At 44.2% G+C, this 26,832-nt stretch overlaps 1 protein-coding gene across 1 annotated transcript; it reads right to left on the minus strand.

Moving 5' to 3' along the window:
- Positions 1-530: 530 nt before the first annotated feature.
- Positions 531-26,217, minus strand: LOC308660443 (ceramide synthase 4-like; the record flags this gene model as incomplete). Its single annotated transcript, XM_081314819.1, has 10 exons — positions 531-602; positions 2,799-2,997; positions 12,770-12,876; positions 17,542-17,670; positions 18,495-18,587; positions 21,902-21,952; positions 22,248-22,305; positions 23,862-23,980; positions 24,135-24,252; positions 26,048-26,217. The coding sequence occupies 10 exons, from the start codon at positions 26,215-26,217 to the stop codon at positions 531-533; spliced, it is 1,116 nt and encodes a 371-aa protein (XP_081170945.1).
- Positions 26,218-26,832: the final 615 nt, after the last annotated feature.

The raw sequence follows: 26,832 nt of genomic DNA on the forward strand, positions 1-26,832 counted from the left end.
TGTTTACCTTAAAGAATCTTTTATTCGAGAAACAAAGTATCGACACTACATAGTTAAAGCCAAAAACTGAATTCCCTGACCCTGGGCAAAAAGTAGCTAAGCACAATTCCCTCCTCCAATTAACAGTCATAAATCACATTCCCCAATTAGCTTGAAGTGTGGGCTTCCTCCCCAGCTGCCCTGCCCGCAAAATCTTTATCAATTCTGGGTGCAATAACCTTGGATTCCCATGGCTGAGTTATTATTGTTATGACTAGTTGGACTCTCATCCATATTCCCCTCCCAGCATCAACTAACTCTAAGAGCAAAAGAGTAAAATGGATGCAATTCCATCTGTTGTCAAAGCGAGAACATCCAATGTTAGCAGCGTTGGCATCGGTAACCAATCTGGATGCAGTATTCCAGTGGAGAAGACTACCTAATATGGAAACAGAGAGAAGGTTAGAGGGGACTTTGGTGTGACCACTGGAGGGGGAATTCCCACTGTTCGTCTGCATGAGCCCTCTCTTAATAATGCAGGTACCATTTTTCTATTCTGATTTCTGGCTCAACTCATCCTCTTCTTCGCTGCCCTCCGACTCGCTCCGCACATCCTTTTCCACCTGCAAGAGAGATACAGATATGTTGCCTCCTTTTAATCCTGCATGGCTAGAATCTGTTGGAGGATCGGGAAAGAGGCAGAAAACTTGAGGGGAGGGGGGCATAGAACTAGTCTTTTTCACTGGGGATGCATGACTTTTATACAACCTGAGGGCCACACCAGGTTTTATGTGCCATGCAAGCAAACCCATCACTTTTTGAAGAAGGGGTTTCATAGGTTTCAAGGGGTCATGGGTGGGGGCTTGAACCCACTGCAAAGCTAAGTTATTGGAGAGATTGGACAATCTTTTGTTTGAAAATATTATAGGGTTTCTGGTTTGAGCAGGGGCTTAGACTAGAAGACCTTGAAGGTCCCTGCCAGCTATATTGTGATTGAAGAAACAATAGATGGAAATGAACCAAGGAGAGAAGCAACTTGGAATTAGGGAGAAATTTCCTAACAGGGAGGACAATTAAGCAGTGGAACAGCTTGCCACCAGAGGTGCTTCATCACTGGAGGTTTGTAAGAAAAGACTGGACAGCCACTTGTCTCAAATTGAATAAGGTCCCCGGCTTGAGTAGGGGGCTGAACGAAAAGACCTTGAAGGTCCCTTCCAGCTGTATTCTGATGGATTGACCTTCCAAATTTATTATTTATTTGTTTATTTATTATTGGGACTTATATGTCGCCCTATCTCCCGAAGGACTCAGGGCGGCTAACAACAATAACATATAATAAATACAGAAGTTAAGATAAAATTAAAGGCCTCTGTACTATAAATTAAAATAAAAATAAAAATAAAAATATTGCACAGTCATCCCCTCTCCTTGTACTCCGGGCTTGAGGGATACCGTTTGAATCCCACTAGTTCACAGCTGGTCTCTGGATTGTATATTTTGAGACCCATTTTACTGTATATGATGAAATGAATGGTGGATGTCCCTCTATAACAGCTTGTAAAAACGGATCTGCAATTCTGATTCTGCAGCATGGTTCATCTTTCCGGTGACTCCCCATTTATTTCTTCACAGTTCAAATGCACTTGCTTGGGTGTTGCAGAGGGAAGAGGAAGAGGATCCTTCATTCTGGTTTTTCTTTATGAACATATTTTGCGTTTCTGCAAAGTTTCCTGTTCTTTCAACCACCCACCGCCAAGATCACCCTTATGTCTATATGGTGTTGTTTGGATCTTAAAAGTACAGGTAAGTTTTGACCTGTGACCATAATGGAGCCAATTGCAGTCATAAGTGATGATAGTCATTATATGAAGCGCCCTTGGTTAATGACCCCTGCCTCTGCTCTCCCTGACGTGGTCCTTAAATGATTGCATGGGTCGTTAAGCAGAGTGCAGGGTGCCTCAGGCATAACAGAATAACAGAGTTGGAAGGGGTCTTGGAGGTCTTCTAGTCCAACACCCTGCTCATGCAGGAAACCCTATACCATTTCAAACTAATAGTTGTCCAGTCTCTTCTTAAAAACTTCCAATGTTGGAGCATTTATAACTTATGGAGGCAGGTTGTTCCATTAATTAATTCTTCTAGCTTTCAGGAAGTTTCTCCTTAGTTCTGGGTTGCTTCTCTCCTCGATTAATTTCCATCTGTTGCTTGTTATCCCGCCTTTGCAGCAGCCTCTCAGATATTGGAAGACAGTTATCACATCACCCCTAGTCCTTGGGAGCTTTCCCCATCCCTAGATACCCTATGCTCTGCATCCCACCCCTCAAAATCCCTCACTGGCAATGGAGCAGGATAAAAGGAATTCAAACTTCCTCTTCTCAGGGGTTGCCACAAAGAAGAGGGAGTCAACCTATTCTCAGAAGCACCTGAAGGCAGGACAAGAAGCAATGGATGGAAACTAATCAAGGAGAGAAGCAACCTAGAACTAAGGAGAAAATTCCTGACAGTGACAGCAATTAACCAGTGGAACAACCTGCCTCCAGAAGTTGTGGGTGCTCCAAAACTGGAAGTTTTTAAGAAGAGACTGGACAGCCATTTGTCTGAAATGCCTGAGCAGGGAGTTGGACTAGAAGACCTCTAAGATCCCTTCCAACTCTGTTATTCTATTCTATTCCATTCTAAATTATGGGTGGTGTTGTCCTAATCTGACAGACTTATTTTAAAGAAAGAGAAACATACAACAAAGCAATTCAGAGAAAGTAGGGACATGTTTTGATCTTTAATTCTAAATTCTGGTTATGACCCTCCTCACCAACCTGTACCTCCAGCTCACACCTCCCCGAATGCTCAATTTCTACCCTTACCGCCTTGTGGATCAGGAACTGATAAAGCATGCGGATGACCAGGTAGGACCAAAAAATGGAAAGGAGCTGCATGATCATCAGGAGAGCATTGAAGAAGTAGTAGCCAAAAAAAGGCTGGCAGAGTTTCTTGCAATAGAAATATGTGTTGTGGAGAATCCTTGGGGGAGGGGCAAGGAGGACGGCAAAAAGAAAGAAGGAAAGGGTTATCCACTCAATATTTTTTAAGGCTGGGATAATTAATCCAGTAATGAAGTCAGGTTATTGACTAGGGCTTCAAAAATGTTGTTCTCTGTCATGTGTTGAGTCCCACCTAGTAGCTGGGGACAAATCTTTTGTTGTTTGGAAATTGGTTTGATGATGTTTGAACTTAGAGGGCAAACATCCTCCCACCCTCTCTCATTCTAAAAAGCCAGACTCCATTTTTTAACATTCAGAGGAAACAGAAGCACTATGAAGAATCCAGCCTAATCCATGACGCATTCATCTGAAGCAAAAATCCATGTCTCATACACACAGCATCGCTTCTGAGATTTGGATTTATCTGTATTTGTTAATTATTATGCTTACTAGCAATTCAATGCTGTTTATTTTGTATTTGGGTCCTTACTGTATGTATTTCTATTTTTCCCAGTTTCACCATCCTGTTCCTTTAATAAAGCATCCAGATCTATGCACACGGTCTGTGGTTTATTGAAGGATAAGTGCGTTTAATTGCATGCCATGTTGCACACAGGGTAATGTATAGCGAGGACAGAACAACCATAATGGAAGCCAGAATTTCTATTGTAACTCACAACAATCATTCGTTGAGGCGCTTAAATGACCAGATGCAATTTTACAAGTATCTTCATAGTGGTCATTAAGCAAATTCTTTTATTTCTATGCGTGGTGTAGGAAGTCAGCACACGCACACCCCACAGAAAATGAAATATTTTGGGGAATATTAAAAAGGCAGGATAGAATATTTCCCCTAAAGGAGAAATGGAGAAAAATGTTAACAAAGGCAGAAACCAGTCCCAGTCGCCCTGCCTCATGCAGAAACCTGAGGAGGCCCATCTTTAGAAATGGAGGTTTGGTAATCCATTCAGAAAGACTGGGGCCACACTATTCATAAGCAAAATGCCTTCAACCACAGCTCTTACAGAAGGCTGGAGCTGATGGAATTAGAAAAACAAAGACTCCTAAAATCTACATTACCCACCAAGCTCCAAGGACAGGACGTGACCTCCAAGCCACAATGGGAGTCAGGCAACAATAATTAGAATCACAAAAGGGCACACTCAAGCATAGGTCAAAATACATTTTACAATAGTCATCTCAAACACAAAGCCCTAAAGAATGTATAAAAACCCATCTACCCTCAACTCGAATGACAGAATGAGCTGTGTCCTTGCTGATTGGACCCTCTTTGCTTTTAAACTGCTAGAGGCTGCTGGGAAAAGCTACAAAAACTAAGTTAAGGAGAAGTGGATGGAGGGGCACAGTAGCTGTGTCCTTGCTGATTGGACCCTCTTTGCTTTCAAACTGCTAGAGGCTGCTGGGAAAAGCTACAAAAACTAAGTTAAGGAGAAGTGGGTGGAGGGGTACAGTAGCGGCCCGCGCGCCTAACGGCGCGTGAATCATATAACAAAATAAAAAATAGTGGTGGTATATTCAGGGCAAGTGCATCTCAGATTCCTTTCATCTCAGCATATCTGGCTTAGTTCAGTGCAACACTTGTTTTGCAGCTGTCTTTCGCAGCACTCTTTTCAAACATGGAAAGTGTCCTATATGTACACAAATTACTAGTCTACAAGGACAGATTATTCATCTAGGGTCTGTAATCTGCGCTCTTAAGGCAGAAATTAGGTGTTCAGCCCTCCTACTCTACTGAGCTTCCCCGCTATCAGCCCCCTCTACCACAAAGATCCTGCAGGAGAAGGGCAGTGTGGACAACTGTGGGATCTGGCAGGGTGAGAGCTGAGAACCATAAACCCAAAGCTTGAGCTGTGTCCCTGCATAACAGATACAGTGCCCTTGCTGACCTTAACAGGGACATTAAGGAAACAGGTCACGGTAATTGTGATAACTCAAATAAGCAGGGGACCATGGTCCAAGATGAACTTGTTTCTGACAGGGAGAAGTGTGAATCAGGTATTACACATCAGTCATGCAAGAAAAGAAAGGTACCCAAAAAGAGAAGCCACCTTCTGGTTGGTGACTCAATTATAAGGGATGTTAATTTAGGAAAGGATACAGAGGTTTCAAAAGAGGTCAGATGTCTTCCAGGTGCTACTGCCAGTAGGGACAAGAAGCGTATTTTTAAAATAGTCAACAATGCCAGCAAAGACTGTGATGTGGATGCCATTGTACATCTTGGCACTAACGATCTGTCCCAAAATGATGTACTCTCTGTGCAGAATGATTTCCAGAGCTTGGGGCAGGAACTCAGCAGAACAGGCTGTAGGCTCACTTTTTCAGAGGTCTTACCAGTGTATAAGGAGCAAAATGGAAAAGGCCAGCGTATAGCAGAATTTAATATGTGGCTAAAGGAGTGGTGTAAAGGAGAAGGATTTGGTTATATTAGTCACGATGTCTGTAGCTGGTCCAATGAAAAAATGTACAAAAGAGATGGTCTGCATCCGTCCAAGAAAGGGACTGAGTTACTTGGCAATAAATTCACAGCTTTTCTGAAGGAATATTTAAACTAAACAATGGGGACAGTGAGTTAATTGATACAGAACATCACTGTCCCCAGCAATCTAAGAAAATAGGGGAATTTAGGCACCACACAAGTTATGTAGCAAGTAAACACAGGGTCAGTCATAAAGGACTCAAATGTCTGTACACCAATGCGCAGAGTATGAACAGTAAGCAGGGTGAACTAGAAATTCAGGTAAATGAGGGTGGATATGATATTGTTGCCATTACAGAAACATGGTGGGACAAAACCCTCAAATGGAACACACAGCTAGAGGGTTTTAAATTATTTAAAAGAAATAGACTAAACAAAAGAGGAGGTGGAGTTGTTCTATATATAAGAAATAACTTTATCTCTACAGAAATAGAGCACAACAATGATGAAAACTGTAAACATGAATGTATTTGGGTCAATATAAAAGGGAAAAATGACATTGCCATAGGTGTATACTATAGGCCACTCAACCAAACAAAGAAAATAGATGAACGTTTTGCTAGTCAGTTAACTAAGGTATGTAGGAAGCGCAACACAATAGTAATGGGGGACTTTAATTACCCTGATATCAACTGGGAGACAAATTCTGCACCAAGTGGAAGAACAAACAGATTCCTGACAAACCTAGCAGACAACGTTCTCTCCCAAAAAGTAGAGACGGGAACTAGGGGATTAGCCATATTGGATTTAATTCTCACAAACACAGATGAAATGATAGAAGGTGCCGAAGCCACAGGAACCTTGGGGGGAAGTGATCATGCAATATTGGAATTCAACATTTTGGAAGCACAAGCAATAGAATACAGCCAAACTAGAATCTTGGACTTTAAAAGGGCTAATTTCAATAAACTTAGAGAGACCTTGGGAAGAATTCCATGGATGAGAATGCTAAAGGGGAAAACAACTCAAGAAGCTTAGGAAATTTTGAAAAGTGAGATAATAAAGGCCCAGTCTAGCACAATACCAACAAAGAAGAAAAATAACAGCTTTCAAAAGAAACCAGCATGGCTGCATAAAGAACTCTCTGATAAACTGAAAGATAAAAAGGACAAATATAAAAAGTGGAAAGAGGGGCACATAACTAAGGCAGAATATCAGCAAACAGCCCGTGCCTGCAAAGATGAAGTGAGGGAAGCTAAGACTCAAAATGAACTAAGGCTTGCGACCAAAGGCAAAAATAACAAAAAAGCTTCTTTCAGCATATAAAAAAACAAGAAAGAAGTTAAGGAAATGATTGATCCATTAGTGGGGAAAAGTGGCAAGAAGGTGACAAGCAACAGGGAGAAAGCAGAACTATTTAACTCGATTTTTGCATCTGTCTTTACACAAAGGGAAAAAACAGTCCAACCTACCCAAACCAGTGCCATAAAAAACAGAATAGAAACGCAAGTTAAGATAGGCAAGAAAATGATAAGTGAGCACCTGTCCAGCCTAGATGAGTTCAAATCACCAGGACCAGATGGATTACACCCCAAGGTTCTCAAGGAACTGGCAGACGTGATTTCAGAACCACTGAACTATATTTTTCAAAGATCCTGGAGCACTGGGGAACTACCAGAGGACTGGAAGAGAGCTGATGTAGTTCCCATCTTCAAAAAAGGGGAAAAAACAGATCCAGGAAACTACAGACCTATCAGCCTGACCTCAATACCTGGAAAGATTCTGGAAAAGATAATCAAACAACAAATCAGCGATCACCTTGATGCGAACAAAGTTATCGCTAAAAGCAAACATGGGTTTGTCAAAAACAGATCGTGCCAGACAAACCTTATTGCATTCTTTGACCAAGTGACAAAACTAGTGGACCAGAGGAATGCTGTAGATATAATTTACTTGGATTGCAGTAAGGCATTTGATAAAGTGGATCACAACCTAGTACTTGATAAGATAGAAAAATGTGGGTTAGATAGCATCACCACCAGATGGATTCGTAGCTGGCTGACAGGCTGTACTCAGCGTGTGGTCCTCAATGGAACTGCATCTACATGGAAGGAAGTGTGTAGTGGGGCGCCCCAGGGCTCTGTTCTGGGCCCAGTGCTCTTCAACATCTTCATCAATGATTTGGATGAGGGGATAGATGGGGAACTTATCAAATTTGCAGATGACACCAAGCTGGCAGGAATAGCCAATACTCCCAAAGATAGGCTTAAGATACAGGAGGATCTGGACAGACTCGAACAATGGGCACTATCTAACAAAATGAAATTCAATTGTGAAAAATGTAAGGTTCTGCATTTAGGCAGCAAAAATCAAATGCACAGGTATAGTATAGGTGGTACCTTGCTCGATAGTAGTAACTGTGAGAGGGATCTCGGAGTCCTAGTGGACAATCACTTAAATATGAGCCAGCAGTGTGCTGCAGCTGCCAAAAAAGCCAACACAGTGCTAGGCTGCATTAATAGAGGGATAGAATCAAGATCACGAGAAGTACTAATACCACTTTACAATGCCTTGGTAAGGCCACACCTGGAATACTGCATCCGGTTTTGGTCACCACGATGTAAAAAAGATGTTGAGACTTTGGAAAGAGTACAGAGAAGAGCAACAAAGATGATTAGGGTACTGGAGGCTAAAACATGTAAGGAACGGTTGCTGGGATTGAATATGTCTAGTTTAATGTCAAGAGGAGGACAAGGGGTGATATTATAGCAGTCTGTTTTCCACATCTTGGGTTTGGTGATTAATTGGCTTCAGCACCGAGCTAAGAGGGTGACATGATAGCAGTGTTCCAATATCTCAGGGCAGCCACAAAGAGTACAGAGTACAGAGCAACAAAGATGATTGGGGGACTGGAGGCTAAAACATATAGGGAACGGTTGCTGGAATTGGGTATGTGTAGTTTAATGAAGAGAAGGATGAGGGGTGACATGATAGCAGTGTTCCAATATCTCACGGGCTGCCACAAAGAAGAGGGAGCCAGGCTTTTCTCCAGAGCACCTGAGAGCAGGACAAGAAGCAACGGATGGAAACTAATCAAGGAGAGAAGCAACCTGGAACTAAGGAGGAATTTCCTGACAGTTAGAACAATTAATCAGTGGAACAACCTGCCTCCAGAAGTGGTGAATGCTCCAACACTGGAGGTTTTTAAGAAGAGACTGGCCAGCCATTTGTCTGAAATGGTATAGGGTTTCCTGCCTTAGCAGGGGTTGGACTAGATGACCTCCAAAGTCCCTTCCAACTACTACTACTACTACTACTACTACTACTACTACTACTTATTATTATTATTATTATTGTTGTTGTTGTTGTTGTTGTTGTTGTTGTTGTTGTTGTTGTCTCAGTTCGAATCCAAGGCAAACCATTCAATATCACAGTAGTTCAAGTCTATACCCCAACCACCGGTGCTTAAGAGGATGAAACTGACCGGTTCTATGGAGCCCTACAGCACCTTATAGAACTAACACCAAAACGTGATGTCCTTATCATCACAGGGGATTGGAATGCTAAAGTAGGAAGCCAAAAGATAACCAGAATAACGGGCAAGTTTGGCCTTGGAGTACAAAATGAAGCAGGGCACAGGCTGATAGAATTTTGTCAAGAGAATACGATGGTCATAGCAAACACTGTTTTCCTACAACCCAAGAGACGGCTCTACAAATGGACATAACCAGACGGTCAACACAGAAATCAGATTGACTCTGTGCTCTGCAGCCAAAGATGGAGAAGCTCTATACAGTCAGTAAAAACAAGACCAGGAGCTGACTGTGGCTCAGACCATGAGCTTCTCGTTGCAAAATTTAGGCTTAAACTGAAGAAAGTAGGGAAAAGCGCTAGGCCACTCAGGTATCAACTCATTTCTCATGCTAGTAAAGTTATGCTTAAAATTCTACAAGCTAGACTCCAGCAGTATGTGGATCGAGAACTACCAGACGTACAGGCAGGATTTTGAAGAGGCAGAGGAACTAGAGATCAAATTGCTAACATACGCTGGATCATGGAGAAAGCTAGGGAGTTCTAGAAAAACATCTACTTCTGCTTCATTGACTATGCTAAAGCCTTTGATTGTGTGGATCATAACAAACTGTGGCAAGTTCTTAAAGAGATGGGCGTACCAGACCATCTTATTTGTCTCTTGAGAAACCTATATGTGGGCCAAGAAGCAACAGTGAGAACTGGACACGGAACCACTGATTGGTTCAAAATTGGGAAAGGAGTCCGGCAAGGCTGTATACTGTCGCCCTGCCTATTTAACTTATATGCAGAGCACATCATGAGAAAGGCAGGGCTAGATGAATCAAAAGTTGGAATTAAGATTGCCGGAAGAAATATCAACAACCTAAGATATGCAGATGATACCACTCTAATGGCAGAAAGTGAAGAAGAACTAAAGAGCCTCGTGTTGTGGATAAAGAAGGAGAATGCAAAAGTTGGGTTGAAACTTAACATTAAGAAAACCAAGATCATGGCATCCGGCCCTCTCAATTCCTGGTAAACAGATGGGGAAGAAATGGAGGTAGTGACAGATTTTATTTTCCTGGGCTCCAAGATCACTGCAGATGGGGACTGTAGCCAAGAAATTAAAAGACGCTTGCTCCTTGGGAGGAAAGTCATGGCAAATCTAGACAGCACACTAAAAAGCAGAGACATCACCCTGTGAACAAAAGTGGGTATAGTCAAGCCTATGGTCTTCCCAGTTGCAATGTATGGCAATGAAAGCTGGACCCTAAGAAAGGCTGAGCGCCAAAGAATTGAGGCCTTTGAACTCTGGTGCTGGAGAAGACTCCTGTGAGTCCCTTGGACTGCAAGGCGATCAAACCAGTCAGTCCTAGAGGAGATAAACCCTGACTGCTAGAAGGCCAGATTCTGAAGCTGAAACTCAAATACTTTGGCTACCTAATGAGAAGGAAGAGCCTAATGCTGGGAAAGATTGGGTGCAAAAGAAGAAGGGGATGACAGAGAATAAGGTGACTTGATGGAGTCACTGAAACAGTAGGCGTGAGCCTAAATGGACTCCAGAAGATGGTAGAGGAAGGCCTGGAGGAACCTTGTCCATGGGGTCGTGATGAGTCGGTCACGACTTTGCAGCTAACAACAACAACAACCCTCAACTCCATTTTGTCAACTGTCCCAGAATTACATGAGGTTGATGAGGTTCTGCTCATCAATAAATAGGAACCTTCTTCCCTAAGCAGCCTCCACTTTATTTCCAGCATTTTAGCCTCCATTTTATTTCCAGTGCCTTACTTCTGGCTTGGAACTGGACCTGATTTTTCTTTCAACAGTGGTTTTGACAGAAATCAGCCCCAAAGACCCGAAACTAGCAAAAATAAAATAAAATAATCATTGTCAAAGCTAACTTGCATTTTTTTGCCTGCATCAACTTCCAACTCACATTTTGCCAGTCAGAAATGGGAGGGGTGGAGGCTGAAGAATGCATCAGAGTCTTCTGCCAGTGGAGATAAGATATCCACGAAGGCCAAGATCTCAGAGCTACCAGCCAGTGTAGGACTGTTTTCCCAAGACAAAAGTACTGAATATAATTGGTGGACGATGAACTGTGGGTAGCCCAGGGATGAAAAGGGGTTTTTACCTATGTGAGTTTTCACGTGAAAACCTCAGAGCTGACCTTGCTTCCACTTCTGCTTTGACAGTGATGTTTTTGGAGGACTTCCGGTTTGCCGCGTGGCCACCATGGACGGCTGGGAGACTTCCTCTCTCTCTCTCCATCATGGCTGGGAACCCCTGAAAAGGGCCGAAAGTCACCCCAAAGAGGTGACCAGCAAGGAGGGGCATTCGCTGGAACACAGGAGAGTTACAACTCTCCTATTACACCTGGCGATCCCTCCAAACTGGCGGATGAAAGGACCAGCCATAAAAATATGGCTCTTCCCTAGGCTGCAAACAGCTAAAGTCACATTTTCCACCAGGCAACCTTAAAGCAGCATGGAAGAGACTGGGTGAGATGTACCTCTTTTACACTCTAATTATTTTTGTACCTGCTTAAGCTGCTAAGCATTTTTTCCCCTGTGGTAAGGAAAGGGGTATTTTAGCCCTACACCCAGAAACAGTGGCGATTGACCACCTAGGGGAGTTTAAAACATTAAAAAAGTAACTAGATCCCAATTGGAATTTTATTTCGTAAAGCTTATGGAGTGAAATATTTTTTACTTTTTATTTTTCGTTATCTATTTCTGTTGAAAATCTGGGGTTTTTTCCCTTATAAATAAGAAGAAAAACTGAAAAGATTAAAATAACTCTGGATCTCCTTATGGATAAAGATGAACAAATTCTGTCTATGTTGAAAACAATAATTCAAACTCTCATCACAGCCAATGAAAAATTAAGAAGCTATGGGAAGGAACAAAAAGACAGCCCAGACATGAAAGCCCAAATTTTGACCACCACTAAAAAATCATCTATACAAAGTTCAGGAGAAAAAAATGAAACATTCAAATACCATGATAGAAGAATTAATTACTCAACAAATATTGACATTTGAACATCCGGAAAACACACCGACAACTTGGAAAAAGGAAAAGGTTTCCTATATAAATCAGAAGGAATTGGAGGAGCCAGAAAAAGAACAGTTGGATGAGAAGATAAACAACTCAGAACAACCACGTTGATACGGAAGAATAAAGAGACGACCCATCAGATCTATAAGTCCTCTCAAAAAAATGGTGACCGGATGGTTTGCCAACATCAAATAATATACAGTATATGACATTACAAGAAGATTGCTTTGATGACCCAAAAACAAGGACATGGAAGATGATTTGACAAAGGAAAAAAGCTAGAATAAGACTGAAGAAAAATGGAGTTTCCACCATCTTATCAAAATCTAAAAGAGAATTATACTCAAATAGATAGATGTGCATGTTGAACATAGGACATTGTTATGAATTGAGATAAAGAAAAGTTTTTGGTCATTAAAACTTGGCAGTATAAATATTAATAGCTAAATTTGAATGCTGATTTGTGTATAAAGGTTATGTAAAGGTGAATAGGATGTAAAGCTAAAAATGTATTGATGAAAGTAATAAATAGGTCTATATGGAACATGAATAACAAAAATTATTAGTTTAAGCATGAGAGCAGAAACAAAGAGGAAGAGAGGGGAAGCATTAAATACTGAAATAAATTTTGATTACTACTTAAAAAAATGGAAAACTAGCAGAAAGGAAAGATATTGTATTACAAATTTGCTGATGTAGAGGATGAGAAGTTAAATAGATAAGATGTGTATTGGTGATAAAGAAATGGCACAACTGTGTTGTCAAAGCCGCATCCTTTTTGCATGATTCCTGAAACTTACTTGAAGGGAAGAATCCCCAGACGAGTGAACAGGAATATTGCTGAGAATGCGATAAAGAGTGTGGCACAAGCTTTCTCCCACTTCAGGTACTTAAACACCTTTGCTGCCTGAGAAAAAAAGAGAAAAAGAAGCAGTGATTGTTGAGTGACTAAGGTTCCTACTTTGTGAACACTTGACTTTCAGGATACAACGACAATATTCTGACATGATAGCACTGACATGGTAGCCCTGGTGACATGATAGCACTGCTCCAATATTTGAGGGGCTCCTACAAAGATAAAGGGGTCAAACTATTTTACACCAAAAGGCAAGACAGGAAACAATGAATGGTGACCAGCTAGATGTCTTGCAATACTGAAGGGCCTGCCACAAAGAAGAGAGAGGGTCAACCTATTCTCCAAAGCACCTGAAGGCAGGACAAGAACTAATGAAGAAGAGAAGCAACCTAGAATTAAAGAGAAATTTCCTGACAGTGAGAACAATTAATCAGTGGAACAGCTTGCCTCCACAAGTTGTGGGGGTTCCATCACTGAAGGCTTTCAATAAAAGACTGGACAGCCATTTGTCTGAAATGGTATAGGATCTCCTGCTCAAGCAGGGGGTTGGACTAGAACAGTGTTTTTCAACCTTTTTTGGGCAAAGGCACACTTGTTTCATGAAAAAAATCACGAGGCACTCCACCATTAGAAAATGTTAAAAAATTTAACTCTGTGCCTATATTGACTATATATAAAGTAACTCTCTTGAGTAGGAATTAAATAAACACAAAGAAAGTATTTTATAATTACTTTATTATGAAATAGTAAGTAAACAGAAATATGAAAAATTATAAAATACTTTATTCAGTGCGCAACCTGGGCCTGTTTGGCTGAACACAAAGCTGATATTCTGGCTGGAATCAAAGAAAGACACACACGTAGCTCTTCGTCAAGAGCTCTCAGTCTCTCTCTGTATTTAGTTTTTATAGCAATCATGCTTGAAAAGCTCATCTCACACAGATATGTAGTGGAAAATGGGAGCAATGTCAAAATAGCTTTGTTTGCCAGAAGGGGGAACTCCTTGGCAGTATACAACCAAAAACTGTCCAAAGGTAGATCAGCAAATCTTAGCTTGAAACCACGATTTTGTCTCAGTTCAGTTAGTTCCTCCTGCTCCTGCACCATCAAAAACCACACTTTCGATTTCTGCAGACATGTCATTAATACGTCTGGAAATTGTGTTGTCTGAGAGAGGGACTTTGGCTATTTCCTTAGCTGCTTCAGGTCCGAGCATCTCCTCTACAATAGCTTTGCAGGCGGGAAGTATTAATGTCTCTGCCACAGTGTGCGACTTTTTTTTTTATTGAAAAGTTTTAGAGTACATTTTAACTTTAACAATCCCCTCTCCCCCCACCCCTACCTAACCCTCCCTATCCCTCCCCCCCATTCCCCCCTCCCCCCCCACTTCCCAGAGCTAAATACAGGGTATAAAAACAAAGAACAAACATAAGCATCCATATGCTATAAGTTCAGCAACTTGATAGCTAGCTTTAAGAGCTCTTTCATTTACCTTTCTGGTTTTTCTCATGAAAGTTGCCTGTTTCTCCGTGTTTTCACGCAGGCGAACAAAATAGTCCGCATTCTTGTTTTGAAGCGAAGGGTGTTTCGTTTGGAGATGGCGTTTAAGTTTGCTTGGGACTACAGCACTGTTAGCTAGCTTTTCATCACACACCATGCACAGTGGAGTTGGTTTGTTTGCATCTCCGGTGAAAGTAAATCCAAATGAAATATAGCTTTCGCTATATTGCCTTGAGCTAACCAGTCCGGCGCCCACCTAGTGGGCGAAAATTTGACATTTTTTTTAAAAATCTTTCGAATTTTTCAATTTTTCCCACGGCACACCTGGCAACATCTCGTGGCACACTAGTGTGCCGCGGAACAGTGGTTGAAAACACTGGACTAGAAGACCTCTGACATCCCTTCCTAGTCTATTGTTCTATGTTCTATGTTCTCTGGCTTTAAATTGCAGCACCTCTCTTCCCTCTATTAGAGGGATGTTCTAGGTTGCTTCTATCCTTGATTTAGTTTCCATCCATTGCTTATTGTCCTGCCTTCAGATGCTTTGGACTTATTTTATTTATTTATTATTTTATTATATTATATTTATATACCGCCCTTTCCCGAAGGACTCAGGGCGGTTTACAGGGTGATTAAAACAAAAAATACAAAAGTTAAAAACAGATTAAAAAAAATTATATCCGTCCCTGAACAAATAAAACCCCAGTTAAATTAAAATTAAAATTAAAATTCTCACCCTGGGCCAGAGAGCTTGAAGAGCCAGGTCTTCAGGTCCCGGCGGAACGAACGGAGGTCGGGGGCAGTCCAAAGCTCCACTGGCAGCTGGTTCCAAAGGGCAGGCGCACCCACTGAGAAGGCCCTATCCCTGGGTGTTGTCCGCCGGCAGTCTCTTACCGGCGGTACCCTGAGAAGACCCTCCCTTTGGGAGTGCACTGGACGAAGGGAACTTGATGCCGGCAGCAGGTGTTCCCTCAGATATCCCATACCCAAGCCATTTAGGGCTTTATAGGTCATCACCAGCACCTTGAATCTCACCCAGAGGGCAACCGGGAGCCAATGCAGCTCGCGGAGTAGAGGTGTTACATGGGAGTATTGGGAAACCCCCATCACAACTCGCGCAGCCGCATTCTGCACCAGCTGAAGCCTCCGAGTGGTACTCAAGGGCAGCCCCATGTAGAGAGCGTTGCAGTAGTCTAAACGGGAGGTCACGAGCGCATGAGTGACTGTGCGTAGGGCATCTTGGTCCAGATAGGGTCGCAACTGGCACAACAGGCAAACCTGGGCAAAAGCCCCCCTGGTCACGGCTCCTATATGGTCTTCAAAATTGAGTCGTGAATCCAGGAGGACACCCAAGTTGCGAGCCCTATCAATGGGGGGTAACACCTCACCCCCCATCGTTAGAGGTGGAATAGTCTGGTTAGCCCGAGATGCCGATATGCACAGCCACTCAGTCTTGGTAGGATTGAGACGAAGCCTATTTCTCCCCATCCAGACCTGGACCGCCTCCAGGCAACGGGACATCACGGCGAGGGCATCGCTGGGTTGGTTCGGGGTGGAAAGAAAAAGTTGGGTATCATCAGCATACTGATGATACCCCACCCCAAAACCACGAATGATCTCACCCAGCGGCTTCATATAGATGTTGGACAGGAGGGGCGAGAGAACCGACCCCTGAGGGACTCCACAAACGAGAGGCCTTGGGGTGGATCTCTGCCCTCCCGTCAACACCGACTGCGAACGGCCCAGGAGATAAAACGGTGCCTCCCACTCCCAACCCCCTGAGACGCCGCAGTACGATACCATGGTCGATGGTATCAAAAGCCACTGAGAGATCTAATAGGACCAGGACAGAGGAACAAACCCTGTCCCAAGCCCACCAGAGATCATTCACCAGCACGACCAATGCCGTCTCCGTGCCTGAAACCCGATTGGTACAGGTCCAGATAATCAGTTTCCTCCAGGAACAGAGGAAGCTGATGCGCCACCACGCTCTCGACAACCTTCACCAGAAAGCGAAGGTTGGAGACTGGACAATAGTTATTTAAAACAGCCGGGTCCAGGGTAGGCTTTTTGAGGAGGGGTCTCACCACCGCCTCCTTCAAGGCGGCAGGGAAGACACCCTCTTTCAAAGAAGCAGTTATTACTGCCTGGAACCAGCCTCGTGTCTCCTCCCGGGCTGCATAAACCAGCCAGGAGGGGCACGGATCCAACAAACAGGTGGTGGTGCTCAGCCTCCCCATGATCCTGTCCACATCATCAGGGGAAACAGGATCGAACTCAGTCCAGGTAACATGCTCAAGATTGTCCGATTCCTCCACATCAGACTCTGCCCAGTCAGAGTCCAGACCGGCCCGGATCTGAGCGATTTTGTCCACCAGATGATGACTAAACTGCTCGGCTCATCCCTGCAAGGGATCCTCCCTCACCTCCTGGTTAAGGAGGGAGCGAGTCACCCTAAACAGGGCGGCCGGGCGATTATCTGCAGACTTCCTCTTCTTTGTGGCAGCCCCTGAGATATTGGAAGACTGTTTTCATGTCACCCCTAATTCTTCTCTTCATTATACTAGACATACCCAATTCCAGCAACTGTTCTTTATATGTTTTATCTTCCAGTACCCTGATCATGGCTGTGAAAGTTGGACCATAAGAAAGGCTGAGCGCCAAAGAATTGAGGCCTTTGAACTCTGGTGCTGGAGAAGACTCCTGCAAGTCCCTTGGACTGCAAGGCGATCAAACCGGTCAGTCCTAGAGGAGATCAACCCTGACTGCTCTTTAGAAGGCCAGATCCTGAAGCTAAAACTCAAATACTTTGGCCACCTAATGAGAAGGAAGGACTCACTGGAGAAGAGCCTCATGCTGGGAAAGGTTGAGTGCGAGAGAAGAAGGGGACGACAGAGAATGAGGTGGCTGGATGGAGTCACTGAAGCAGTAGGCGTGAGCTTAAATGGACTCCAGAAGATGGTAGAGGACAGGAAGGCCTGGAGCAACGTTGTCCATAGGGTCGTGATGGGTCGGACATGACTTTACAACAACACCCTGATTATCTTTTAGCCAGTCCCAGTACCTCTGGCAGGCTGCAGGCAAGAGGCCAGCATAAATTCCTTTCTGAAATTATTTTCTTTTTCCGTAGAAGTTATTTTAGGGAGGTGGGGTGAAAAAGAAGAACATGTTCTTCCTTCCTTGAGTAGGGCAAGAGCATTTCTGAGCTTAACTTACCTCCATGAGACAATGCGGAACATCAGTTAGAAATAAGATAAGTGAACCGATACGGATGTAATTGAAACAGTATGAGAAGCCAATAAGGAAAATTGTGACTACATGATGGACAATTTGCTGATGAAAGTCCTGCAACAGAAGAGAGGATTGAATTGATGGATTTTGCAGATGGTGGATGGGGACCAACTACCTCCATTATTATGGAGAATTTAAAGTGAAAGTAGGCAACTGTGCCCTCTGAGTCATTGTTTCAGAGATATTTCTTACCTTAGGGAAGCTGGCAGGGAGCAATGGAAATCCTTTCGTCCTTCCTCTCCTTCCCTCCCACCCTCTCTCCCTCCCTTCCTTTTCATATTTTCCTTCCCTTTTCCCCTTTCCCTCCCTACACGCCCCTTCCTCTTTTCCTTCCCTACCTTGCCCTTTCCTATCCTTCCCAGCAGGCAGGTAAATGGCTTCTGCTGGATGGGAGAAGGGAACAAGGGATTGTGTGACTGCCTGGGAAACTGTCACAGAATACTGAAAATGAATCTCGTAGCAGCACAGCAGTACAGCAGCAGCCAAGAGCATTGAAGGCTCATAACCCATTTCCTCAGGAGTCATTACTCCTGGAATTTAGATGTATTCTGAATGTTAGCCCATTTGAGATTGCCTACTTCAAAAATTGTTGCCATGTTATGTACCATTTCGCCTAGTTAAAGGTCATGTCCACAAGAATTGCATCTGAAGATGCACGGAACTAGTGTCTTTGTCTTTTACTTTTTTTCTTCATTTCATTGCTTGCGCAGTTTTAAAATTAACCACCTGAGTCATATTGATGAGATGGCAACCACATAATCTGAGTGAAAGACATAAATGCTGCTGATGCAACAAAGGAGGAACCATGTTCCCTTCTTGAATCTGAACGGGGCTCCCTGACCAGCTCTACTGCATCTCTTCTGCCAGAGACCACTCACCTTCTGTTTGACATCAAAAGGAAGAGTGATGAGCAAGGAGCAGTAGAAGCTGAACTGCATGATGTAGTAGCCAAAACTGCTCAGCTGGAGAGGCTGTAATGCAAAAGGGGAAGGGTTGAATGAAGAGAAAAGGTATCATGTCAACTCTCCACTTCTAAAGCAAAAATAAAGTCCTAGAGTGGTGTTTTTCAAACTCAGCAATTGTAATGGAATGTGTGCGTGACTGTCAGGTCCCCCAAACCCTCATTGTTTCCCCTGCATATATATTCTATTTTTGGGGACTGCCATTCTGCTGGGGGGAAGGGAGATGCTTTTGCTTTCAACATTCCCTTCTCTGCCTCTATCATCTTGAGAAAGGAATGTGTCTCCCTTATCAGGGAGACGGTTATGGAGAAACAAAAGCTGGAGAAGACTTGGACTCAGGGTGGCTAACAACAATAAAATACAAGTAAAAATACAAATATTAAAAATTAAATTATATCTATAGCCCCAACTAAAACCATATTAAAAAACCCCATTATCATCAGTCCAGGTTGGCCTGTTGGAAAAAAAATGTCTTAAGGTCACGATGAAAGGACCGGAGGTCTGGGGTCATCCAGAGCTCCAGGGGAAGTTGATTCCACAGGGCAGGTGCCCCCACAGAGAAGGCCCTCTCCCTGGGGGTCGCCAGCCGACATTGTCTGGCCGAGGGCACCCTGAGGAGGCCCTCTCTGTGTGAGCGCACTGGGCGATGGGAAGTCGTTCCCGGCAGCAGATGGTCCTGCAAGTATCCCAGGCCTAGGCCATGTAGGGCTTTAAAGGTAAGTACCAACACCTTAAATCTCACCCAGAGGACAACCGGTAACCAATGCAGCTCACGCAGGAGGGGTGTAATATGGGAGTATCGGGATGCTCCCATCACAAACCGTGCGGCCGCATTCTGCACCAGCTAAAGTTTCCGGGTGGTCTTCAAGGGCAGCCCCATGTAGAGAGCATTGCAGTAATCAACAGAGGAGGTAGCAAGCTCCTGAGTGACCGTACGTAAAGCATCTTGGTCCAGATAGGGGTACAACTGGCGCACCAGGCAAACCTGGGCAAATGCCCCCCTGGCCACGACTCCTATATGATCTTCTAAACTGAGTCGTGCATCCAGGAGGACGCCTAAGGCGTGCCCTATCAATGGAAAGTAATACCTCTCCCCCCATAACCAAAGTTGGAACTTCCTGGACTACACAAGATGCCGATACGTAAAGCCACTCGGTCTTGGCCGGGTTGAGTTGAAGCCTGTTCTTCCCCATCCAGATTCGTACCACTTCCAGGCAATGGGACATCATGTCAAGGGCATCACTGGGTTGGTTCGGGGTAGAGATGAAAAGTTGGGTATCATCAGCATATTGATGATACCTTACCCCGAAACCATGGATGATCTCACCCAGTGGCTTCATATAGATGTTGAACAGGAGGGGCCTCAGGGTTGACCTCTCCCCTCCTGCCAACACCATCTGTGAATGGCCCGAGAGGTAGGAGGAGAACCACCGTAAAACGGTGCCTCCCACTCCCAATCCCTCAAGATGTCACAGCAAGATACCATGGTGGATGGTATCAAAAGCCGCTGAGAGATCTAATAGGACCAGGACAGAGGAATAACCCCTATCCCGGGCCCGCCAGAGATCATCCACCAGCGCGACCAATGCCGTTTCCATGCTGTACCTGGGCCTGAAACCCGATTGGTATGGATCCAGATACTCAGTTTCCTCCAGGACCAATGGGAGCTGCCGTGCCACCACACTCTAAACAACCTTCGCAAGAAAGCGAAGGTTGGAGACAGGATGAAAATTATTCAAAATAGGCAGGTTTCTTGAGGAGGGGCCTCACCACCGCCTTCTTCAAAGTGGCAGGGAAGCACCCCTCACTCAAGGAAGCATTAATCACTGCCTGGAACCAGCCACTTGTGACCTCCCGAGCCACATAAACCAACCAGGAGGGACACGGGTCCAACAAACATGTGGCGGCACTTAATCTACCCATGATCCTGTCCACTTCATCCGGAGTCACAGGGTCAAACTCCTCTCAAATAATGTCAGCCAGATCCGTCGCTTCCCCCTCGTCAGATACTGCCCAGTCAGAGTCCAGACCGGTCTGGATCTGAGTGATTTTGTCCAGCAGATGCTGACTAAACTCCTCGGCCCATCCCCACAAGTGGTCCTCCCCTGTTCACTGATTTAAAAGGGAACGGGTCACCCTAAACAGAGCAGCTGGGCGATTATCTGCGGATTCAATGAGGGTGGCGAAGTAAGCACGCTTCGCCACCTCCATTGCCACAAGGTAAGATCTGGTAAAAGATCTTAACTGTGTTCAGTCAGATTCGGACCGACTGGATCTCCAAATGGTCTCTAGGCCCCTCCTCCGGCACTTCATCTCCCATAGGTCCACGGAAAACCAAGGGGCCAACTGGGACCTGCACCAGGTGAGAGGCTGCAAAGGCACAACGCGGTCGAGAGCTTCAGAAGCAGTCTGCTGCCAGACGTCAACCAAGGTCTCGACTGGGCTTTGGGAAAGGGAGGCAGGGATCAATCCAAGTGCCATCTGAAACCTTTCTGGATCCATCAGGCACCTAGGGCAGAACCACCTGGTCAATTCTGCCTCCCAGCAGAGGGAGGTGGCGTAACGGAGGCCCAGCCACAGGAGATAATGATCTGTCCATGAAAGGGGTTGAATGGTTGGAGAGACCCCACCCAGACCATTAAGCCACTGCCCGGAGATAAAAACAAGGTCGGGCGTGTTTTCCCCCTCATGGATCGGACCCTGAATAATCTAGGTCAGGTCCATGGTCATCATAGACGCCATAAGTTCTCGGGCCACCCCCGACATCCCCCCCAGGGAGGGCAGGTTGAAATCCCCCAGAACCATAAGTCTGGGAACCTCAACTGCCAACCCTGAGAGAGCGTCGAGCAGCCCGGGCAGGGCTGTTGCCATGCAGCTGGGAGAAAGGTACGCAAGCAACAGGCCCAACTGACCTCCAGGGCCCCACCTCAGGAGGAGGGACTCACATCCGCCTATCTGAGGGGCAGTGGCCTCCCGCGGACAAAGGGCCTCCTTAATAACAACTGCCACCCCACCGCCCCTACCCTGAGCCCGAGGCTGATGCAGCACATGGAAACCTGGTGGGCATAATTCAATCAGAGGGACTCCTCCCTCTAGGCCTAACCATGTTTCCGTAATGCATGCGAGGTCTTGGTCTCATGTGGTGTCCCTTATTATTGTTTCACCATTTAGGTGTGCTGCTTTTTACTGGAAGTGGAAAGAATTGTATTTTTAATGCTTGCATAAACATCTTTGGGAAGGCCAGGCAGGATGTACTGCAGTTTCATATGCTAATTGACAAACACTTTTTCCATGGAAATGTCAAATGTCTCTTGACTCCTTACCTGCTTCGGATACCCATGCCAACAATTGCGGAAATCCCAGAACCAGGGTTTCTGAAAGAAGACACCGTTTGTTAGGAATCGCATCACACCGGCCCACCCACACTTCTCTGTAGCTGCCATTGAATGGGACGATGGAAGGGAAAGGAGACCACAAAGCAACTGCAGTCACTAAGATATTTGAAAGATGTTGACAACATGGACCCCTTCTGTCCCCACACTCCCAACTTTTTCTAATCAAAAAGGAAAGCATTAAATGTAGGAGGCTGGAAGGCAGATGAGAGTTGCCCGCTGAATTACATGTAGCAAAATATCTGTTGACAAGAAGTAACAAAAGGGGGGCACTCACATCATAAAGGGCGGCCCACCCCATGCAGACCGCAATAATAGAGTAGGTGGCTCTCCAGCTGGAAAACAATGAGAAAAAAACATCAAGACAATTGGACAGCAGGTTCAGGAGATTCAGGGCTTTGAAAGCTGGAAGGAAATACAAAGGTCATCTAGTCCATCTGAAAGAGGTACAAGATATCCACTACTCCAACAGCTAAGAGCAGAAAAGTTGATAAAAGAGACTGAGGGACTAATTCTGGCTGCACAAGACCAAGCCTTAAGGACAAATGCATACAAAGTCAAAAGTGAGAAGACAGCAACAGACAGTAAGTGCTGCCTATGCAAAGAAGCTGAAGAAACAGTGGACCACCTGGCAAACTGCTGCAAGAAGATCGCACAGACTGACTACAAGCAGTGGCATGACAAAGTAGCAACAATGGTGCATTGGAAGATCTGCAAGAAATATCATTTGCGTGTAAGCAAGAACTGGTGGGATCATAAAATAGAGAAAGTCATAGAAAATGATAAACTGCTCTGGGACTTCAGAATTCAAACAGACAAACACCTGCAACATAACACCCCGGACTTAACAATTCTCAATAAGAAAGACAAAAAAGTCTGGATAGTGGACGTGGCAGTGCCTGGAGACAGCAGAATAGACGAAAAAGAACTGGAGAAGATCACCAAATACAAAGACCTACAAATAGAAATAGAAAGACTGTGGCAAAGGCAAGCAAGGGTGGTACCAATAGTCAGAGGCGCCTTGGGTGCCATCCCAAAACAACTGGAGCACCACTTGAACACCATCATCAGCATTGACAAATTCACCATTAGTCAATTGCAAAAGGCGGCCTTGCTAGGAACTGCTTCCATCCTGCGACAAGATCTGTAATACCCTCAAACATCCACATCTGCCTATCCCGGGTCCTTGGTAAGGACTCGATAGGTAGACAAAAATGCCGAATCCAGTCTGAACATCTGGCTGACTGTGCAATGACCAATAATCATAATAGAGTTGGAAGAGGTCTTGGAGGTCATCTAGTCCAACCCCACAATCTTCTTTAAAAAGTCAAATGAGGCAGAGATCCTACTGGGTGTTAAGGATGTTCTGGTGCCCATGGGCTGTGGGTTTATTTATTTATTATTTATTAATTTAATTTGTATACCGCCCTTCTCCCGAAGGACTCAGGGCGGTGAACAGGGCAATACATAATAAAAAAAAGATACAAAAATTAAAAATTATTAAAAAGTAATTAAACAGTGATGCCCGTAATAAATTAGTACAGATTAAAAGTTAAGGCCAATTTATAAAACCCAACCCCATCCCATCAGGTCAGGCCGGCTTGTTCAAAAAGGTGGGTTTTAAGATCGCGCCAGAAGGAGCGGAGATCAGGCGCCGTCCGGAGCTCGACCGGAAGATGGTTCCATAAATCCGGTGCGCCCACAGAGAACGCCCTCCCCCTGGAGGCCACCAGTCGGCATTCTTTGACCGGTGGCACCCTGAGGAGGCCCTCTCTGTGGGAGCGCACTGGGCGGAGGGAAGTTGACGCCGGCCGCAGGTGCTCCCCAAGGTATTCCGGACCCATGCCATGTTGACTGTTGACTGTTCTGCCCTAAGAATTTCTCTACTCACCTGGCTTGACAGAATTTCTTGGTCAAGCTGGGCCGATCCTCATTCAGCCGGTATCTAAACCACCTTTCTACCTGTCTTGGTTGGAGATCACACTGCTTGGCTAAACCATTGACTTCTTCCTGGAAAGCAGGACACAGAACCAACTTGATGATGATGATGACTGGCTATGCTCAGCTGTTTGAGGTCTACTTTATAACACCCCTGAAAATCAAGGCCAGAGTTTTAGCCACCTGTAGCCACACTTTCCAAAACCTCTGTGTGGAAGAAACTCACCTTTGGGGGACTTTTCCTCCACTTTCTGTAAAAAGCTTCCAGGATGGGGTTTGGAGAAGGTTTCTGCCTCACCTTCTCTAGCAGACCCAGTTTTTTGCTCAACGGAACGCAGATCCTCCTGGGAAAAGGCAACAGTTTGGATCAGACAAACGCACACTGGCTAAGTACAGAGAAGAGCAACAAAGATGATCAGGGGACTGGAGGATAAAACATAAGAAAAATGGCTGCTGGAGTTGGCTATGTCTAATTTAATGAAGAGAAGGAGGAGGGGGGACATGATGGCAGTCTTCCAATATTGGAGGGGCTGTCAGAGAGGAGGGGGCCAAGCTATTCTCCAAAGCACCTGAAGGCCAGACAAGGAACAACGGATGGAAACTGATCAAGAAGAGATTCAACCTAGAAATAAGGAGAAATTTGCAGACAGAACAATCAATCAACGGAACAGAAGATGCATTCAGAAGTTATGGGTGCTTCATCTATTCTATTCTATTCTATTCTATTCTATTCTATTCTATTCTATTCTATTCTATTCTATTCTATTCTATTCTATTCTATTCTATTCTATTCTATTCTATTCTATTCTATTCCATTCCATTCCATTCCATTCCATTCCATTCCATTTATTCCATATTCTATTCTATTCTATTCTATTCTATTCTTATTCCATTCCATATTTTCTATTCTATTCTATTCTATTCTATTCTATTCTATTCTATTCTATTCTATTCTATTCTATTCTATTCTATTCTATTCTATTCTATTCTATTCTATTCTATTCTATTCTATTCTATTCCATTCCATTCCATTCCACTCCACTCCATTCCATTCTATAATTCTACTCTATTCTTCTTCTTGGACAGGGGGTTGGACTAGAGGACCTACAAGGTCCCTTCCAACTCTAGTCTTCTAATTGTAATTCTAAATTTAACTGGTCCTAGGTTTCCTTGTTTCATGCTGTACTCAAGAACAGGCACATAAAATCAACAAGAAGAAAACAAAGCTATTGACCATAACCTGCCTTTTAAAAAAAATGCTGAAATATAACAAACAAATAATAAAAATGGTTGCAGTAGAGTAAAATAAATTTTAAATACTGGTGATTAGAAATCATACTTAAGGGGGAAAAGACAAAAATACAATATTTATCTAGCATAAAAGTAATCTGTTAACGTATTATTAAATCTAGACCTATTGAAACATGTTATTCTTGCCTTCTCATTTTTACAATATAAAGCCATTTTAAAAAACTGATGAAGAGATGGAGCTTTATGTCAATGAAGACCAGATCATCTAGTCCAAAGGTTGAATCAGGGCAACTGGACCAAATCCTGAGTTTGATCCAGTGGTCATGATTCAACCTGGACACAGACAGTGCTTTTAACAGAATAACAGAGTTGGAAGAGGCCTTGGAGGTCATCTAGTCCAACCCCCTGCTCAAGCAGGAAACCCTATACCATTTCAGACAAATGGTTGTCCAATCTCTGCTTAAAAATGTCCAGTGATGGAGCATTCACAACTTCTGGAGGCAAATTGTTCCACTGATTAATTGTTCTGTCAGGAAATTTCTTCTTAGTTCTAGGTTGCTTCTCTCTTTGGTTAGTTTCCATCCGTTGCTTCTTGTCCACCATTCAGGTGCTTTGGAGAATAGGTTGACCCCCCCCTTTTCTTTGTGCTAGCCCCTCCTATACTGGAACACTGCTACCATGTTACCCCTAGTCTTTTCTTTTCACTAGACTAGACATTCCTGCAGGAATTCTTTATATCTTTTAGCCTCCAATCCCCTAATCATCTTTGTAGCTCTTCTCTGCACTCCTTTGTCTAGAGTCTCAACATCTTTTTTTAATGTAGCTCGGTCTAAATGGCTGAGTCCCCTTCTTCCACTGCTGCTTAGTTTCAGCTGGCCAAGGGCTTGCCTTTCGAAGAAGAACCGGAGGGCAGTCAGGACGAGAGTGAGAGGAACGCAGAGGAGGAGGTGACAGGGTTGGGGATAGCGGACTTCCTCCGTGTCCTGTAGGTCCTCCCAGGTGACCCCTGGAGGTAACCAATGTTCCTGTTTCCAAAGCCATTGTGCGAGCTGTGCCATCTCCCTGGGAAAGACAAGAAAGAGTGTTTCCAGAAGAATGGTCCCCACCTCAACCCTTCCTCCTCCAGCAACACTATTCCATCTTCTCCCTTTCTTGGAAATAGCCCATGTCAGGGGACAGACAATGCAAGAACTCTTCCATGATCAAGTATCACAGCATAATCTTGAAAGTCTGCCACTCCATCTTATACCAAAGAGAATCAAGAAAGACTTCCCTTGACTTTCTTTCTCACCTGTTCTTCTTTCTCCGTGGAATGCCACAGGTTTAGTTCCGGTTTCCAAGTCTTCAATCCCATCATTAATGTCATGGGCAGGGATTGAAAGGAAAGCTTACCGATCATAGAAGTCATAGAATCACAGGGCTGGAAGGGAGCTTGGAGGCCTTCAAATCCAACCCCCTGCTCAAGGCAGATGTCCTTATACCATCCTAGACAACTGGTTGTCCAATCTTCTTGAAAACCTCCAGTGATGGTGCAACCACAACTCCATTGTTCCATTGTTCCCTTGCTCTCACTATCAGGAAATTTCTCTTTCCAGACTGCATCTTTCTTTAATGGGTTTTCACCTGTTTACTGAGTTTCCACCTGTTGCTTCTTCTCTTCCCTTCAGGTACTT

Source organism: Vipera berus (assembly GCF_964194415.1).
Source record: "Vipera berus genome assembly, chromosome: 1".
NCBI lineage: Eukaryota > Metazoa > Chordata > Lepidosauria > Squamata > Viperidae > Vipera > Vipera berus.